This window comes from Myotis brandtii, unplaced genomic scaffold (assembly GCF_000412655.1).
Source record: "Myotis brandtii unplaced genomic scaffold, ASM41265v1 scaffold289, whole genome shotgun sequence".
Lineage (NCBI taxonomy): Eukaryota > Metazoa > Chordata > Mammalia > Chiroptera > Vespertilionidae > Myotis > Myotis brandtii.
In genome coordinates, this window is record NW_005361048.1 from 805,393 (window position 1) to 825,197 (window position 19,805).

Consider the following 19,805-nt stretch of genomic DNA (forward strand, 5'->3'; position numbering starts at 1 on the left):
TCTGGAATACAGCCAATGAGCAAACAGTTGTTCAAAAAACCCTCTAAATCTCTGTAACCACAACCAGAGTCTGTGCAACTTAAGCCCAAACCCACCCGCTCCACCCACCGTTTCCTCCGAGGGAAACTTCTCCTGGTGGTTGTGCCCAGAAAGCAGGGCTCCCACTCCCTCCGCCCCCAGTAAGGAAGGCAGAGACTCATGGGAGAGGTGGGCCAGCGGCATTTCCATCCCCTCCAGCCTGATTGCAGAGGCTGAACTCCTGGCAAGCACAGCCAAGAGGCCAGGGCGCCTTTTCTCTACCCAGCGATCCCCAGGTCTCCCGAGGGTGGTGGCTCTGCCCCAGGGGTGGCAGGCCAAGGATCCTGGGCCCCGGAGGCTCTTGCTCCAGCTCACTCGTAGGGTGAGGGTTCCACCCCAACAGAGGCAACATGAGAAGGCCAGACAGAGGCTGCCACCTGCACCCTGTGCTCTGCTTCTAAAGTCGGAGAATGACTCCTGTCACCAGCTCTGGAACGTGGCTCCAGGTTTGTCTCAGGTGGAAAGGGAGCCCAGAGAACAGAGAGCTTCTATGGCCTCCCCGAAGTAACTACTTTTTTAAATGGAGCATAGAAAAATTCAAGCCAAGGGTGCTCTTCAAAGGAATGGAATTTCTGCTGGTGAGCAATTAAGAGGAGGCTGGTAGCTGAGAGCAGCCAGCTGACCCTCAGGCCACCTCATTTACCAGCGAGAAAAGAGGGAAAGAGGCAGGAGCAGTGCTCTCCTAGGGCCCTGCAGAGGAGCTCTGACTTAAGGAGTCCCACCATGGAGACATCTATGCCCTGGGGCATTGTTGAAACATACAGTGATCAGGCAGCAAGGGATGGAGCCAAAGGGCTGGGTGTGATCCAAATGAGATTATAAAGTCCTTGAGTGCAGTCCCTCTAACTGCCCATTCATCTTATTCCACTGATTAGCAAGGAAAGGAAACACTTAGAAGTAGGCTCACAGTGTTTACAAATGACAAATGACAAATGTAATTTGAAAACCTAGTGCAAATTGACTACCCCATTCCCCAAAGTAAATATAAACAAAACTACACCAAATAGTGATAAAGTTACCATGAAAAGTGCTCTCCTGTCAGGAAGAATACTGTGCACACACACGACACGGAACATATCAGGGTTTAATGAGAGATGAGGAAAAGGAACGAAGAGACCTCCAGCAAGACTGTGATGGTGGCCATGCCTCTGTCCTCGGAGCAGCAGGTGTTGCGTCTGTATTAGGTATTGAGATGGTTTCCACCAGAAACTCTTGGACCCTGTATATGTTTTTCAGGCTCACATAAGGGATCAGGAAACGGTGTATGTTTGCTCCATGGATGCTCTCTGCCCAAGTAAGGTTTGGCACTTGTGAGGAGTAGGAATGGATTCTTTAACAAAGACCGTCTTAACCATATATTTAAGGATCCATCGGTGAGGTTAGGCCTCCCTTTAGCTAACCATTCAGCCAGCCTTTGGACACAGAACACAAGCAGCCCATTAGCCAGTAAAGGCGGGAGCATTTTCTGCAGTGTACCCTCTGCTTAGAGGCTAAATCCTAAGCAACATTTCCCGAGTAGGAGCCTGGCAGAGATGCGCTCCATTGTGGCTCACCCTGCCTCTGGCCCTGCCCACTCAGAGCTGGTTTTGGGGGGGGGGACCTACAGTCCTTTCAGTCAGATCCCAATCTTTCCAGGCACCCACTTTCATTTTAGTAACCTCTTAGCTCAATCCGTCCTCCCCCCACCCCACCCCCCGCAGCCATTATCTCCTGCAGAAATTCCTCACAGTGTTTGGCTTCTTCCCCTGGATTCCAAGACTAATAAATAAATAGAATAGAATAATGAGACTTGACTATGCATACTTAAGTACCACCTTAGTCCAAACATTCAGACATCACTTCAGCATTCACTTCAAGCTTACAGCTGACTCTTTATTCCTTGACAATGATCTTTAATAAATGGTGCAAAGGGAACCCAAGCATTTTCTCAGGCAACTATTTTTGAAGAGTGTGTCACACCTACTAGGAGTTCTAAAGGTGATTTAATAAGGAAATCTGTTTTCTTCCTTCTTGCCCTTGAGCCTGACTTAGGGGTGAGTCACTGCATGACACCTGGTGACCTTGGCATTAGAATTGTGGAGAGCGGCTACAGCGTTTGGACAGGTTCAAGCCTCGGACTGACTTGTGGCAAAGCCACATACAAGCCCCAGCTTGGAGGGCAAAGCCCTCCCAGCACAATTATAGCCAAAAGGCTATGGTTGTAAGCTTGACCTTATAGTCCAACCCTGCAGTCCTAGGTAGCTAAAGGATGTGGGCTGCAGGGGATGCAGCAAGTGCTGCCTTAAACAAAGCTTGACAGAGTTCAGAGAATGGCGACAACAGGAAAGAAGCAGATTTGAAACTCGCAAGAACATTGTGAACATCCTGCCCTTGTTTTGCTCTGTGCTCTGACTATAAAATAAAGCTCTCTGGCTTACAGACTGTGTCACTGTTCCCTCATCCAGGTGCAGTGATCCACCTGGCCCCAACTGTATTCTCTTGTCTGTTTTCTTTAATCCTTCACCGCCCCTCCTCAGGTTCACCCCTGGCTGTGCTGGACACACTTCAAGAATGTCCTTTATTACAGTGACAGACACTTACATATAATCTGCCCCATGCACGACTCCCTTCCTCCTATTCTAATCATTTGTCATTTGTTTGATAAAACGAGGTTAAAGTTCCTTATTCTCCATGCTCACATAAACTGACAGTTGAGTGTTACATGTACATATATTATTAAGTTACCTATATAAGATAGCAAAGGTAATTATCCAATATAATAAAAGGCTAATATGCAAATCGACCGAACGGTGGAATAACTGGTCACTATGACGCGCACTGACCACCAGGGGGCTCATGGCTGGTGCAAGAGCCTCTCCCGCCTCTGCAGCAGCGGTCCTAAGCCATCAGTCAGACATCTCCCAAGTGCTCCCGGACTGCGAGAGGGTGCAGGCCGGGCTGAGGGACTCCCCGCCCCCTTCCCTATGCATAAATGTCGTGCACCAGGCCTCTAGTGTAAATATGAAATGCCAATATTACATATGTAACAATCCAATATGGGAGGGGTGGCTGTTGATCAAAAACTCCCTCTCAGGAGCCCAATATAAAAGAGGAAGAAGTAGTGTAATGCACAGCATGGGGTGCTCCCCGGCTTAAGTGAGCGTTTTCTCCTCTGTGCACAGGGCCGGAATGAGCTCTGTTTGTCTGATTGCCTATTACATGCAATGACTTGTTCATCTGTAATCCAATCCAGTTGATTCATCATTTGACATTCATTGAAGTAGATACTGACAAACAGGATTCGAGGTTCACGATCCAGTTAGTTAAGAAATGAATACTATTCAAATGAAGTCGCTTCCCTTCATAAGCTTAAAGCCCAAATGCCAGGAATGGAGATCTCCAGGCGGGGTCTAAAAGGACATCTCTGGCCCTGAATGATTGACCATCCCCGGGAAGCCGCTGGGGCTGGAGGGAACGCTGGCTTTCCTAAGTACCTTCAGATATGCTTTCAGACGCGGGCAAAAGCCCGAGTGTCAGTCCCATTAAAATAATTACATCTCAAGCACACACTTACTTTTACCTAAAGGCTTAAGATCCTAGTATTTTTTCATATCCTTAATACCTTTGAATTTTTATAATCTGTTAGGCAAATTGACATTTCATTATATACGCTATTTGTAGAATGAAATAACTGTATAATTTTTAAATCAATATATACGGTACATAGAGCAATTTCTAAGAAGCGTCTGAATTATTGCAAATGTCTGAGCTATTTCCGTCGAGGAAAAAGATGGGAAGTCATTTCCCATTTGCATTTATAAAGGCTGCGTGACTTCTTTAAATATACACACTGGTGCCAACAGATATCAATAAATCACACCCCCGCATGCTTTAAAATGTCTGACACAGGCATTCATTTTCCTAGTCCAAAACTCTCTGCAAAGGGGACTGTATAAATGTTCCATTTCAGTTTAATGACATTCACCATTCAAATTATGTGCATTATTGCCAGTGAGTGCGGAAACCTGAAGAGCACAGAGCGAGACAGGATTTCAAAGCTCCTACACAGTGCATATCTGTCCATGGCTAATCACTGAACAGACCACAGCAACACAGATATAAATGCAGGACAAAACTGGGAGATCAGGAAGAATGCATTGAAATGCTGCAATTGCCATTTGTACAAAAAATAATAATAGGTGTCATTTACTTAGAGGCAGTTGGGGATGGTCTTGTACATATTTGGAGAAACAGCCCTGATGGCCCGATACCAGCAAATGGAGGCAGAAATGAGCCTCACTTAGAAATGATACCGATGACAGAAATGACAACAACCTATTCATCAGTGATGTTCCATTTGAAAGTGTAATAAAAACCTAAATATGACTCCACTTTACTTGAAATGTATTCCACCAGCTGTCATAGATTTTTAAAAGGTCACACAATTGTTCTGTGTAGACACAGTGTATAAAGTACACATCCTTAGAGCAGGCAAGGTCTGCTCTGTATAATCCAGGAGGTCCTAGAAATCCTCCAAGCAGATCTTGCAGAGAGCTGAGCACAAAGGTGTGTCTGGCTTCAAACCCAAGCACTGGATTTGTTAAACCAGCATTTCCGCATGGGGACTGAATGAAGAACTAGCTACAAGTCTACCTGCTTACTGGCAGGGCCCAATGCTGCTCGATCCCTTGTGTCTTTGGTTTTGATTCTGAACCTAAGTTAGGGCTGCAGCCAAGGAGAGGACTTTTGATCCACATGTTTACCTGAGCCTGATCAGATTTTGAGACTCTATAGAGCACTGTTCAACTACATGCACTTCTTCCTTTAAACACACATCTACCTCACCCTGATCTGGGACTTGCAGCCTCCAGAACTGTGAGAAAATAAACTTCTGGTTTGGGGCCACCCAATGTGCATTTTGTTCCAGCACCCCCAATGAACTAATGCAATGCCTCATACATCAGGCCTTTCCTTTTCATTCTATAATGGCTTTGGTTAAAGTTCTTCTGTATACAGGACATACTAAACTAGCCTAATATGTGGTTTCCCAGCCTATACCCATTCATTCATTCATTCATTCATTCAGCATTTACTGAGCACCTACTACATGCCAGGCACAGCGAACAGAAGAGACAGAGTTACTGTCCAGGGGCTTCTATTCTCATGAGGAAAGCACAGGGAAGGAAATACACAGAAAAATAAGGCAGAAAACAACTAAAGAGGGTGTGCTCCATGGGAGGGGAGGCGAGGAGAGCCCTTGGGAGGCGATGCCATGGACACTAATTTGGGGGGTGAGAGCGAGCTGGCCTTGTCAGAAGATACCGGAAGAGCGTTTCTGGAAGAGCTGATAGCAAGCACGGAGGCTCCGAGAGAATTAGGTTTGAGGGACAGGAAGGCAGATAGTGTGTTGGGGAGCACAGGAGACTTGGTTGGAAAGTTTGTCAGGAGGACATTCTGAGAAAAGGGAAGTGTGTGGAAGGCCGCCGGCCCTGTTTATCCTATTCTCATGAGGAAAGCACAGTTTGTCAGGAGGACATTCTGAGAAAAGGGAAGTGTGTGGAAGGCCGCCGGCCCTGTTTATCGGAATTCCGACTTAGGGGAGACTTAGGGGAGTGTCGAAGGCGGCGACCCTAATTATTCCTTGACCTTTCCAGAGAAGTCTGTGCATGTGCAGACCCCCGGGTGTTTACTGGAATCTTATGCTTAATCCCTGGATGCCCTTGCCTAGAGTGCAATGTAAACACATGTGTCCTCCCAAGGTTACTCACCCTATTGATTGTATCTAAAGATAAACATTCCAACAAAGGCCTAACGAGGCAGGCAATCGAGGCTGCCTGGCTTCTTCAGCCAGGCCGTCCCTTAGCCCTTTCCCCCCACAATGAAACTGTCTGAGTAATCCATTCATCCGTCATTCAAGGGCTGCTGGTCAGCCCCGGCAATAGTGTGGCCGAACCACAGGCAGGTGGAGCTCGGGGACTCTCCCTCCTCGGCATCGCGCTTCATTCCTCCAACAGAGCCCCTTTCCTAAGCGGCAACTCCGAGAACGTCATGGTCAGATGTAAATGTTCAGTACATTCCACGTTGCTTGCTGACCTACGAGGCCTTTTCTAAAGGCTTGCTCCAAACCACCTTTCTACCTTGGCTTACCCTACATCCCAGCCGTCTCAACTATGTGTTGATAGACATTGCGTCTCTGCTTGTGGCCTGGGGCAGGGAGCATCATCAGGGGAAAGAGCATGACCTGGATCAGACAAATCTGTGTTCAAATTCCGGCTCCCACATCGTTACTTGGGAGAAGCTGGGTAATCCCTAGTTTCTCCTTGACCCTCCACTTCCACATAGAGAACGTTGGGTTAATATACAGACCCTTTGGAGAGGCATTGTAAGGATGAGTGAAAACCTATTTAGAAGTAATTGCAAGTAATCAATGTTGTCACGGGCACATATTGTTTCCTGTGCTAGGATGTCCACTACACTTCTCAACCTGGTCAACTTCCTTCATCTTCTGAGACCCCAATTCATGAGACACTTTTCTCTGCAGCCTTCCTACCACCCACAGACAATATCATCATCCCCTGGATGTTGCATAAAACTGCATATACCACCACGTGGCGCGTTCTGTATCTACAGGATTTACATCTCCACCTCCTCTGGAATCAATGCCTCTCAGAGTAGGAACTGTGACTTCCTCAAAAGGGCTGTCAGTGAGGTGGGGGCCTAGCAGGCATCCTCAAGTTAGGATGATTTGAGGAGAGTACATATATGAGACTATTCATAAAGGTGTGGTCTGCGTGCCCACAGAGGACAGTGCTGTGAACTAGAGCTGATAACGGGCTGGTATGTGACCTGAAAGGCAAGGGACAAAGGGCTTCACTGAACGTAGTGAGGGCTGTGTGGGCAGGACCCTCTGATAGGAGCTGGTCAGCGGATGCAGCGGTGTGGGCCACACAGGGCAGATGAGGGGCTCAGTCCCACTCCTCCTCCTTCACCCAAACTCTGTTGGGCTCCCCTGAAGCTGAACCCAGTTAGAATCCAGGGGCCTTCTCTTTTTCCCCTCCTGAACAATTCAGGCCTTAGGCTTTAAGTAATGCAGGCCTCTGAGCCACAGAGGAGGTGGAGGGGGCCCACGATGACCCAGAGAACAATCCCAGGACCTGTGGGGAGGCAGGTGTCCACGTGGAGGGAAGCCTGGAAGTGGCTATAGAAACAGCATGGTGAGGACGGTGCCTGTGTGAGGAGTGGCCGATGTGAGTGTCAGAAGTCAAGTGGGAAGGGAAGGCTGCCCACTGCGGCCTGGGGGTGAGAGCCCGTGTGCAGGAAAGAGACCATCCACAAGGGGAGGTGCGGTGACCAGGGGGGAAGACTGGCTACCTACCAGGGGACTCATCAAATGTTTAGTATATTAAGGTTCCTCACTGTCAGTCGAAGGCAGCTTTGAAGAGGGAGAACACTGGGGTGAACCATGAGATACAGAGATAATCAATAAACATGGAGATAAACTGTGTTGTATTTCTATTGTGACTAGGCTCATACCCTTTTTTTTCTATAAGGTATTCTTTGTTTTCAAGACACAGATGTAAGAAGGTGTTCATGCACCATACATGAGCACACACGTTTTATGTATTCACTAGAGGCCCGGTGCACTGGTGGCGTGCCTCAGCCTGGCCTGTGCCCTCTTACAACCTGGGACCCCTGGGGGGGATGTTGGACTGCCGGTTTCGGCCCGACTCCCACAGGGGCCGGCCTGTCTTGCCCAGTCCTTATCAGGGCCAATCGGGCCCGGGAGGGACCCTGGGAGGGCTCTAGGGTGTGTCTGGCCCATCTTGATTCATGCACCGGGCCGGTTTCGGCCTGATCCCTGCAGGCCAGGCTGACAAATCCGTGCACCAGGCCTCTAGTATGCATATAAGATCTTTGGTTAATCTCTTCCCACCCTCTCCCCTCCCCACTTCCCTCTGAGATTCATTAGTCTATTCCATGTTTCCATACCTGTGCATTGAGCATCCGCCCCCTGGTGGTCAGTGCGCATCATAGCTACTGGTCAAACGGCCATTCAGTCACTTAGGCTTTTATATATACTAGTATAGATATTCTATCCAGATGTCCTAGCTCTGTCTTAGAAATACATCCAGATATTTCATCGCTCTGTCTTAGATCTGGGAACAGCAACACCCTAACAGTGAAGAGCACACGTTTTGGGAACTCTTGATTTTTAAATACCATCCTCTACTAAAGGGAACATGGCCCCTCAGACAAACGGTACATTCCAGGGCTGGGGCACATAAAATGCAGATGAGACTGGAACTGCCTGACGACCTTCAAAGTGATAAAATGCTCAAAGAACAATGTTAGAGACATAGGAGCCCCTTGAACAGGCTCCCAGTGACCAAATGCGGGACAGTCAAGCACAATAACCTACTGAGAAAACAGGAAACAGTGAAACCATACAGGTATAAATAAGTGAATACACGGAGAGTCTAAAGAAGAGCAGTATATTCACACAGTTTAAAAGAACCTTCTCGTAAAATATGATTTAATTACCACAGGGAAGCAGTAACTTTACACTGGAGGAGCGTGGCAGATCCACTTTCATCAAATGATCAAGTGAGCATCATCAGTATTGAGACAAATCAAAATTGTGTGCCACTTAAGAGCTACAAGGAGAAGAATACAGCATCATTTATCACGTTCCTCCCCAAAATACTTCATGTGAATCTAATCACAGGGAAACATCACACACACTTCCGAAGTGTCAAAATCATGAAAGTCTGTGGAACGACTGAAGAAGTGTTCCAGAATGAAGGCGATAAGGAGACATGACAACTAAATGCAATGACAGATTCTGAACTGGATCTTGTTGCTAAAAAATGACATTACTGGGACAACTGGCTAAACTGAAATAGAGTCGAAGAATCCCATGGTAATAACGATCACTGTTAAATTTCTGATCGTGATTGCTTGGATTGTGCATATGTAAGAGAATATACTTGTTTGTGGAAAATACAACCTTCGGGTCACAATATACTGGGAGGGGGGACAGGATGGGTCATCAGGATGGGAATTTATTCTCTATGTATCTTTAAATTTTCTGAAAGTTTATGATTAGTTCAAAAATTACAAAAAAAACAAAAACCCAGGAGGCACAGGTCCTCCTGGTGCAGTAGTCCATGCGTGAGTTAGCCTCCCAGAGCCAAGCAGAGTGAAGAAGGCTGAGGACGGAGTTAAAGGAACAAAGGAAAGACATCATCTTATCCCTCAATGACCTCCTAAAGTCCATTTGCCACTGTGGCCTGTATGTGACTCCACACTGACGATTTCTCACGGATTTGTATTTTCTATCTATTCCCTGGCTCCTTCCCATACCCTTTCTTACATTCTCTCACAAATATATGTATTCCTCTGGGATGACTATGATGTCTCTCAGCCTCCTCAAATCCCACAGCTGACACTGGTATCCATGTAGATTTTATCACTCACTGAATTTTATTCAGTCCCCGAACATGAACATATAATCATTTCTGGACATTGCATATAGTACAGCGGTTCTCAACCTGTGGGTCACGACCCCTTTGGCGGTCGAACGACCCTTCCACAGGGGTCGCCTAAGACCATCCTGCATATCAGATATTTACATTAGGATTCATAACAGTAGCAACATTACAGTTATGAAGTAGCAACGAAAATAATTTTATGGTTGGGTCACAACATGAGGAACTGTATTTAAAGGGCCAGAAGGTTGAGAACCACTGATATAGTAGAAGCATTTCAACCCAACATGTTAAAACTCAACTCAATACCTATTCCCGCCCCTACAGTAGGCACTGTTAGCTGACTAGCAAGCTTCTCCCCATCCCACCCCCGTGACATATCCTTCTAATAGAACCTCTTAAAAGCCAGATTTCTGAAGTATATCTGACCTCTACCACAGTGCACCATTTTACCTCTAAGGTTCAAGAGTGGGCCTGGATGCTTTAAACCACTGTGCATAGTCCATTGCCTTGGCTAGCATCATTGTTTTAGAAGTGATCATGTGACCTAAGTAGTACCTTTAGTGTGAATCCCAGGTCTTCTTTGAAATACTGAAATAGAAGTACTTTCTTCATGAATATGAACTGAGAGGCAAGTACAGCTTTTTGATTTTTTGATTCAGGTTTAGAATAGTGCCAACAAGAAGGAAGACGATTTTAAAATTAATTCACTAATAATAATTAAATGGGTCCTTAATAAATTCTGAAACCAGGACCAACAACCAGAAGCCCACTCGAACCTCTCGCTTCTAATTACCTGAGCCAATAAATCCCCTTTATATTTCAATCAGTTGGAGTTTGATTTTCTGTTCCTTGCAGCATAATGTGTGGAGAGTAAAATGAAGTGTGACAGTGTTATAAACAACCAGGAGTAAATAAAAAAGGTAAACTAAGATAAAAATACCTTCTTAAAAAGAAAGGAAAGTACAAATATAGGAAAACAAAATACCAGACAGGCTAGCTTAATGATAGTTGGCACTGACAGGAGAAATGGGAAGCCTGGCTTGTATTTTGAAGATGCCATAATGCAATGAACCTGGCTTTACGTGGTCCAGAGGAGGAGGCCAGGGAGCACGGTGCTAGGGGAGAAATCAGGCAGAAACCTGGGAAAATCAAAGGCAGGAAACAAGAAAGCTGGGAATCTCCGATGTTGTAAAAAATATGCAAAGACAGCTTTCATACCAGTGAAATTCTCAGGTATTTCACATAATTAGAGTGCCTCCCACTGGCTCAAATAGTAAATCTATGTAATCAGATTCCCATTCCCGTGCCTTTTCTAGAGATCGGATTCTGTCCCAGAAAATAGTGGTGCCCATTCCCATTGGGAAATCTATAAGCTAAACTGAAACATCAGCAGTTTGGTAGCAGGACAGAGGGTTTTGCTCATCTTGAGACAGAGACAGAAGAGCTCTAAATTCCTTGGTACCAAATGCTGATAGGATCACAGAGCCACTCTGCCCTCCCAAGTCACCCAAGATAAAATCTCCACTGCCTTCTAGACCTTTCACAACCCCATCTCCCAGGCAATCTCTCATGTCTTCCTACTCGTCTGGGTTGAAAATATGCCTGGAATTCAGTCCTTTCTGTTCACTTTCAAGGCCAAAAGCCCAAGGTCAGACCCTCATCTCTGTTTTCAACTACTACAATGGTCTCTAAACCAGTATCCCTGAGCCTTAACTTTCTGCCTGTCCCATCCATCATTCACAGGACAACTGGCTCTTAAGGGAAAATGAAGACTGCATTTTATTCATCTTTTAGGATCTTCTTCCCCTCCTTTCTGTCCAGGCATTAAAGTATTTGTATACATTATTCCATGCATGCCATTTCTCATTTGCAAAATCTCTGATGGTACCCATTCCTTTGAGAAAGAGTTCCAAGAGCGTAGTCTGCAACCAGGTCATCAAGGTGGTCAACCAACGACCCGTCAGCACAGCATCCCACCTCTTCCCCCCTCATCCAGGCACAATGAACTGCTGGATCTCCTGGTACTCAGGTCGTTGTAAGTGGCACGCTCCTCCTCTGTAAGAGTCACTGTCCCTTGATCCTACTGATGAAACACCTATTAGTGCTTCAAGGTTCCATTATCCTTTCCACCATGAGATCATCTCCAGTACTACTTTCAGACTGAAGTTCTTTATCCTCTGGACACTCAGAGGATGTTCTTTATTCTTCCATTTTGGCATTTATATTACTTTCCCCTGTCTTATGCTAAATTTGGTGTAGATCCACCCAGTTTTTAAGACTTAATTCCTAGTAATGAGCAAAGTGTATATTGTACAGCATTTTAACACAAGGTTGTCTTTCTTCTCTGTTATTCCTCTAGAACAGTGGTTCTCAACCTTCCTAATGCCGCGACTCTTTAATATAGTTCCGCATGTTGTGGTGACCCCAACCATAAAATTATTTTCGTTGCTACTTCATAACTGTAATTTTACTACTGTTATGAATCATAATGTAAATATCTGATATGCAGGATGTATTTTCATTGTTTCAAATTGAACATAATTAAAGCATAGTGATTAATCACAAAAACAATATGTAATTATATATGTGTTTTCCAATGGTCTGAGGCGACCCCTTATGAAAGGGTCGTTCGACACCCAAAGGGGTCGTGACCCACAGGCTGAGAACCGCTGCTCTAGAAGATTCATTCTTCTATCCTCTGTATTTCACAATGTATACGAAGCACATAATACATGCTCAATAGATATTTCTTGAATAAATAATTTCCTGGTGAACTTTCCTGTCCACAAGGACAGGTATTGTGCCTTGCTCATCTATATTTCTCACAAGGACTAGAAAAAGCTGAGTAACAGAAACTGCTGAGGCTGGCCTCCTGGCTCACTGAGCTATTTGGCTAAACCTAGGACAACTTGTCATTTCTCTATTCTGAAAAGATGTACTGACTATCCTTTATATGCCAAATCTTATTCTAGGAGTTGGAGACCGAATTGCCAACAAGATAAACCACACAGATGTTGAAGTGGAGGAAATAGTGTGTAACTAAAAAAATCAGTCCCCACCACCACAAAAAAAGTAACTTTTTTTCTTAATTCCTGCATTCAATTCTCAATCACACAAGCTTGAAATCTAAGAGTCATCAGTAGCTTCTCCCTATATCTTACTGCAACTGCTACTTGACAAAATGTAAAATTGCTCCCACTGGGTGATGATGAAGATAATGATGACATTATCCTCCTCCTCGATTTCAATGTTATTTTCCAAATTCAAGCCCTCATTTTGCCTTTTGAAACAACTAAAATTGCTTTCTAGCCACTTTTTCCACCCTCATGCCTCCCATCTCTAACATTCCTTTTTAGTACTGCCAGAGTAAGTTTCTTAAAGAGCAACAATATTGTACATTTTAGCTCTGCTCAAAAGCCCTCTATGGCTTTGCACGGCAAACACAGGGAGAACACTTTCCAAGACCTCTTAGCCTTTATATGCAAGAATCTCCCAAAATCAACTTCTGCTTTGTCTCTCCAGATTCATTGGCATAGTTCCACCTAAAATCCAGTCTCCCACAAAGTTAGCTCTTGATTTTGTATCTGAACCTTTCACCTTCCGTCATTTATTCTCAAATTCTGCCCATATTTCTCGGCCCAATCTTAAATATGTCTCTGATTCTTTCCTTCTGCATATGAAAGCTCAATATACTTTCTGCCTTCCCCTAAAGCTTATCTGTTTCTATCTCATATTTTGATTATTTAGAAATGTAGCTGATGTATCCAACTCGAGTGTATGTAATCACTGATTTCATAAATATTAAACAATTTTTATAAAATGAAGGCAAACTTCCAAACACAAATCTTCCCAAAATGAAAATAATATTTTTCCAGATATGAACAATAATCTCTACCAAAGAGATCTATAAGAATGACAGAAAACTAGATGGCTCAACAAATTTTAAGTATGTATGAAAGGAGATAAGTTAGTAGAAACAGAATCAAATAAAAAGCTAAAAAAATTATTCATAGTAATGTGAAAATACTGAATCCATCTCGCCCATTTCAATCTATGGAGGTACCTATCATTTTGAGATACGAATTCATTTTGAGATACAAATTCATAAATATGCACACACTATGTCCATCAACTGGAAACAATATACAGTGTCAAAATTTATTGAAATAAGAATCACAAGGAAATGTTTCCTATTTACCATTTAATAATTTTTGTGAGATTTAATAAAAGCTTATGTGATGAATTTGTTTGCCTTTTCTAAGGAAACAGCTTTAGAAGATGACTGATGCCTGCTATTGTGGGTCTATCTTTGCATTTCCTTATTTTAGAGGCCTTTCAAAAATACTAAACTACACTTAAAGCATTTCCAGTTGTACTAAAAGAAAGATAAAAGGTGATTATTTATAGGCAATCGTATTCATGATGATAAACTCTCAGAAGGCAACTGCAAACATAAATTTTAAATGCTTTTTGGAAAGAGTTGAGAATAAAAACATTTACATAATTTCTTAGAAGCCCTGGCTTTTTATTGCTGCACTTCACTATTCCCTCCGGGCAGGGAGCAGCTACTTCAACGATGTATTTGATGGTGGAATGTTTGATTTCTTTGCTTTCCCTTCCCATGGTGGGTAGGTCTATTGTTTTCACTTTATTGCAATGTGCTGTATCTTACAATTGGGATTGGCTCACGCCTGATAATAAAAAATGGCTTTGTTTTGGCAGATGAAACAAATACACCAATGCTAGCGGTAAGCATGTAAATTACATAAATACACTGTAACATTACAAAAACGGTCCATCCACTTATCAGTCATCTTTGAGAAGAGACTTGCCACTTTATAAATACAACTAGTGACTCATATCAAGTGTCTAAACTTCTACTTACCTGCCGATCCACTTCTGGGAGCAAAAGCAGGAGGTATTGTTGAAAATGCTGAGGTAAGGAAGCAAACGTATGTTTATTGATTAATGCCCTCAAGTTAGTGTTGACAAGAATAGATCCTGGCGTTTCTATGTCAATGTCCTCAGCTTTGGTCCATTTCAAGTGTCCTGTGATAAAGAGCAAGAGGCATGCGTTTACTACGGACTGGAAACATCATGCACGTGTACACACAGATATACGTATACATCGAGCACATATATGTACACATATAGGTTCATGAATATATTTAATTCTACCCCTTTTAAAAATGGTATTTCAGAAGGAAATCTCAAAGCTTCTTTGTGTTCCTAATTTGCCTAAGTTGTCTTTAATTTTCATCACGCATCCTTCACTCAATGCGTCCATATTTTTGTCTCAAAGGAGCACCAGTTCTAGATAAAGAAGTACTTTATGTTCTTCCAATTCACCAGAATTTTTAAAAAAAATTGGGGAGCATAAGTGGTAGCAAGTACAATATTTGTACATTCTATATCTATATTACACAGAATGAATAATAATAATGCTGGGAATTTAATAGAGATACGGGTAGCACCAATAGCTTGGTGGTCCCCATGTGTCAGGTAGAGCACCAAGCACTGGATTATTTCAGAAGACTCTTATCCAGGGTATTTTGAGAGCAATAATGTATAAAGCAATCCTTTATAAAAATACCAGCTGCATGGTCTGCAAAGCCAGTATGCTTTGAAGGATAATTCTACAAGGCAAGGCACACTGGCTTCCAACAGGAGGCCATATATAGAGGTCATAACTGGAAATACTGACACAAGAAAGTAACCTACCATGAGGGGCAGTCAGCTGATGCATCAAACAGAAGAATTTCCACTCTTAGCTACTTGAGTTAAGAGAACCATTTGAATGTGATATTAATAGAGTGTATTTTCAATCATTTGTTGATAAATTACAGCTTATGAGCTATATCCAGTCCAACTGTTTAGATTCCCTAGGTCTACTACCTCTGCATTACAATTCAGAGTTGAATAGCTGTGACGGAAATCACATGACCTGCAAAGCCTACTGCATTGCCTCTCTGTCCTCTGATAGAAAAATTGCTGGCCTTTGTTTTAAACAATTAGAGACAAAAGAAGGAATAAGAACCATTATATAAAAACAGAACACTATGATAAAAAAAATAGACACATTTGAAATGTGACCATATAAAATGTCTAAGAAAATTAGTTCTTTAAAAATTAAAAAAAATTCGATGAACACAGCAGAAGAAAGAATATATAAATACACACACACACACACACACACACACACACACACAGACACTCGCCTTAATGTCCATCCAACCGGTAGCTATGATGTGCACTGACCACCAGGGGGCAGACACTCAACACAGGAGCTGCCATGATGCACACTGGCCATTTAAAAAGAAACAGCACCACGGAACTGGCGCCCACAAAGCAACTTTCAGCTTTCCCCAAGTGGGACACAGGCCCTGCCACCACCCTGGAGCGACACTCCACCAAATTGCAGCTAATGCTGCCAAGACCCCATGCCGCAAAATGCGGCCCACAACCCAGCCCAGCATGGAAACAGTCGCTAGGGGCAAAGGTTAATGACGTCACATAGCAACAACTGGCTTCCTCTCCCTAGCAACTAGCCTCCTTGGAGTTTCTTCAGCCCAGGAACATGACTTGCTTTGTAGCCAGGTGCAAACATTTTACACTTTAACCAAATGTCTGTGAAGCGTTTTCCCATGCCTCATCTCATTTGATCCTCACAGAAGTCCTGAAGTAGTAGGAGACTGGGTAGAATCCTATTTTCTTATCATTAGCCGGAAAATGGAGATTTAGAAAGCTTAGAAACTTGACCCAACTGAAAAGAAGTAAGAAATGGTAGACCTTAAAAATGACTTCAGGTTTTCTCACTGTGCAGAATATAGTCAAACACTGCTGCAGTTAAATATTTTACCCTTTGTTCTCCCTGCATGATCTACAATAATAATCTGCTTCGTGTTGATATTTACTGCTGTATTGCTGACAATTCCTTGAAAGAGAAGTTGGGGTGCTTCACTGGGCTGGAAAAAGTTTAGCTAAATCAGAAAGCAGGGCTAATTAAGCAAATTTATACACACACACACACATATATATAAAGCCCTCGCTGGCGCCAATCACACACGTGTTTCGATCTGTCATTGTCGATCGTGAATTTGGTTGACACTTCTATTATAGAGAAAGAGTGAGTAGCGATATTAAAATATTTCTTCTAATTAATTTCCTTTCAATGTGCACGGATCAATGCATTGGGCCTTTAGTTATTAAATAAAATATAGAGTTGGTGAAACATCTAGAATACAGCACATAAGATGATGAGTAAAAAAAACACGATAGAGAACGAAATACAGGGAATGGAATAAGTAGTCTGAGTGCATATCTGTATGAGTTTCAGAATAAAAACACACAGCAGGTGGCAGAAAAGCAATATTTGAAGAGCTAATGGCTGAAATCTTTAGAATTGAAAAAAATGATGAGTCCTCAGATAAAGGAAGACTCCAACTCTGAAGGACAAATATCCATGTGATATGTTGAAATCACAAAACATCAAAAAAAAAAGAATATCTTAAACAGTTTTGAACAAAAATAGACTACCTCAAAAGGGATGACAATAAGACTGAAACCTTATCCTCAACAGATAACAGATGACAGTGAAATATCTTCAAAGGGCCAAGAGAAAATAAGTGTCAATCTAGAATTTCATTGAAAACAGTCTCTCAAAATGGCAATGACACAAGAACATTTTCAGTATCCAAAATGGAAACTAACCCTTAAAGAATTTTGCTAAAATAACCAGTAAATGTTCTTAACAAATAAATCGAAGAAAGAATGAGCAAGTAGAAAAAGCAATGTGTCAACTAAAAGACTAACAAAAACAAGTCCAAATATACTTAATGATGAAAAAAATAGTAATAACTAATGAGTGTTAAAACAACTGGAAATACAATAGTGGAGAATCATCGCAAGGGGATGGGAAGGTGTGATTGGACTGAGAATACTGTAAAACCCTGGCATGTTTTGGTAACAGAAGAGAAACAGGCTAGTTCTTAACTTTGTTAAAACTCTATAGGTAGCCACTGGGGGTCAGGGGGAGGACTCATAACTTCAAAATAAATGCATGGGAGGAAAACTCAATCAATCAAATGGAAGGTATAAAAGGAGGAGAACTTTTTAAAAATTAAGCCCAACACAATCAAAACAAATATAAATGAATGTCTGCCTTAGATTTAAAAATACAACCCAATTATATGATGCTTACAAGAGACATATTTAAACTAAAAATCACATGGAATGGATAAAAATGAGGAGATAAACTAAGAAATACTAGGCAGACATTCAAAACAAGCAAAAAAAGCAATACTACAATATTAACATCAGACAAGACAGTCAAAGGTCAAAAACAAAACGTATTGGGCATGAAAGAGATCATTTCTTAAGTGTAAAAGAAATAATTCACTGGGAAATATATTGACCTTAAGCCTGCATCTATTTAAATAGGATAGCATTCAAAATCTAAAACTGAGAGTCTTGAAAAGAGAAACTGGAATTACACAATGCTAGTGTGAAGTCTTAAGATATTTGATCGGAAATGGCAATATCAGACAAAAACTTGTCTTAAGAATACAGAGGACATCAGCAACTCAATAATCCATCTTGTACCGATGAATTGAACCTAGGGCACTGCACGGAGCCCTTCAGAGAAAGCAATGTTTTTGTCAGCACCCTAGGGATAGTAAGAAAACAAACATAAACAAAACCAAAAAACTGACCAGTGAGTCTCAACAAATACTAGAGAATAACATAAAACCTCATCTTTCTTTTCACAAAGAAATATAAGTAGGTATCAATAACATGAACACGGCAACTGTTCAGTCCTCACATACCCATTATATATTTGCACATTCAAAAACACATTTCTAAATATTTCATAAGTTAAAGGGAAAAAATTGCAACAAAAATTACTAAGTATTTTGATTCTGAATGATAATGTTAAAATTTGTAAATTGAAGCTCAATAGGTTTTAAAGGCAAATTGTATATATTAGAGAGTGGAAAAAATATTGAAAATTCACATGTTAAAGGTACAAATCAAGAAGTTAATACATGAACCCAAGAATAAAAACTTGAGAAAGAAAAATACGAAAAATTTAAAAATTAAGATAGGCATTCATGAAATTTAAAAAAGGACAAAATAATTTTTCTTTTATTAGACTAATAAAACAGGCATACCTCTAGAGAGAGATAGCATCAATGAACATGAATAGGAATGAAAGGTAGGCACGCAGTTTGAGATATATTATAGGTTTACAAAGCAAAAGTAGTTATATATAGATTTTAAAAAGCACAAGTAATTCTATGACTTTAGCCAGTATCTTTGCAGACAAACTGTTATGTTTATAAACTTTCAAATTTAACTTAAAAATAGAAAACCTGAATGAATTTATAAAATCTTTTAAAAAATGGATACATAGGCAACCCCCCAGCCTACATGCGCACAAAGCACTTATCAGAAATAGCTCTGAAGATGAATTTTACCAGGACACCAACAAACTTTCCCATTATTTCATATTATACAGATCCCAGTGACTAGGCAATGCAATGAAGTGCTTTAGTTCACTTTATGAAGTTCATATAACCTTTATTCCAAAGTAAGGATACAGACAGAAGGAGAGAAAATTTCTTGGCCAATCTCACTTATAAACACAAAAAGTACAAAAGTTGTATCTATCTTTTAAAAATCTAAAGCAAATCTCACAAACTCCTAATGTTTATTGAGTCACGGTGTGGATGTGTACATGTCTGCTTCATTAGCTTCGGTACTTTTCTCTATGTTTGAAATACTTGACAATTAAAACAGAAAGGCCACGGGGAGAGAATAGGGAAGAAGCTGCTTACCTTTATCAGAGGCAAAGGTAAAACCTAGAGACAGAAATGTTGAAAATATAGGGAAGGCATTTGCTTAGTTGTTTTTTATGGCCTAGAGATTCTCAATATGAAGGAACTGGGGTCGCTTACCAACAGTAATTCTGATTGGGAGGGGGCATTGGAGAAAAGAGAAATCTGAAACACTTTTGAAATACATGTTATGAGCCATGTGAGAAATATGGATTACGCTGCTGGTTACTGTTTAGTTTGCTTCAAAATCATTAAGAATATCAGAGGGGGAAAAAGATCCAGAGAGGTACAGTGGGGCCTTGACTTACTAGTTTAATTCGTTCCGTGACGGAGCTTGTAACTCAAATTACTTGTATGTCAAATCTTAAAGTGAATGAGTGAGACACGTGATGCTGGGCTGATGTTGTGGCGTTCACTGTGA

The 19,805-nt window shown here is 41.9% G+C and overlaps 1 protein-coding gene across 1 annotated transcript in view; it reads right to left on the bottom strand.

The window, feature by feature from the left end:
- ASXL3 (additional sex combs like transcriptional regulator 3) overlaps positions 1-19,805 on the bottom strand; it is a 94,336-nt gene that overhangs the window by 41,189 nt on the left and 33,342 nt on the right. Inside the window, 1 exon segment of the mRNA XM_014542002.1 lies at positions 14,434-14,597. Within this exon segment, the coding sequence (XP_014397488.1) occupies positions 14,434-14,597 (164 nt within the window).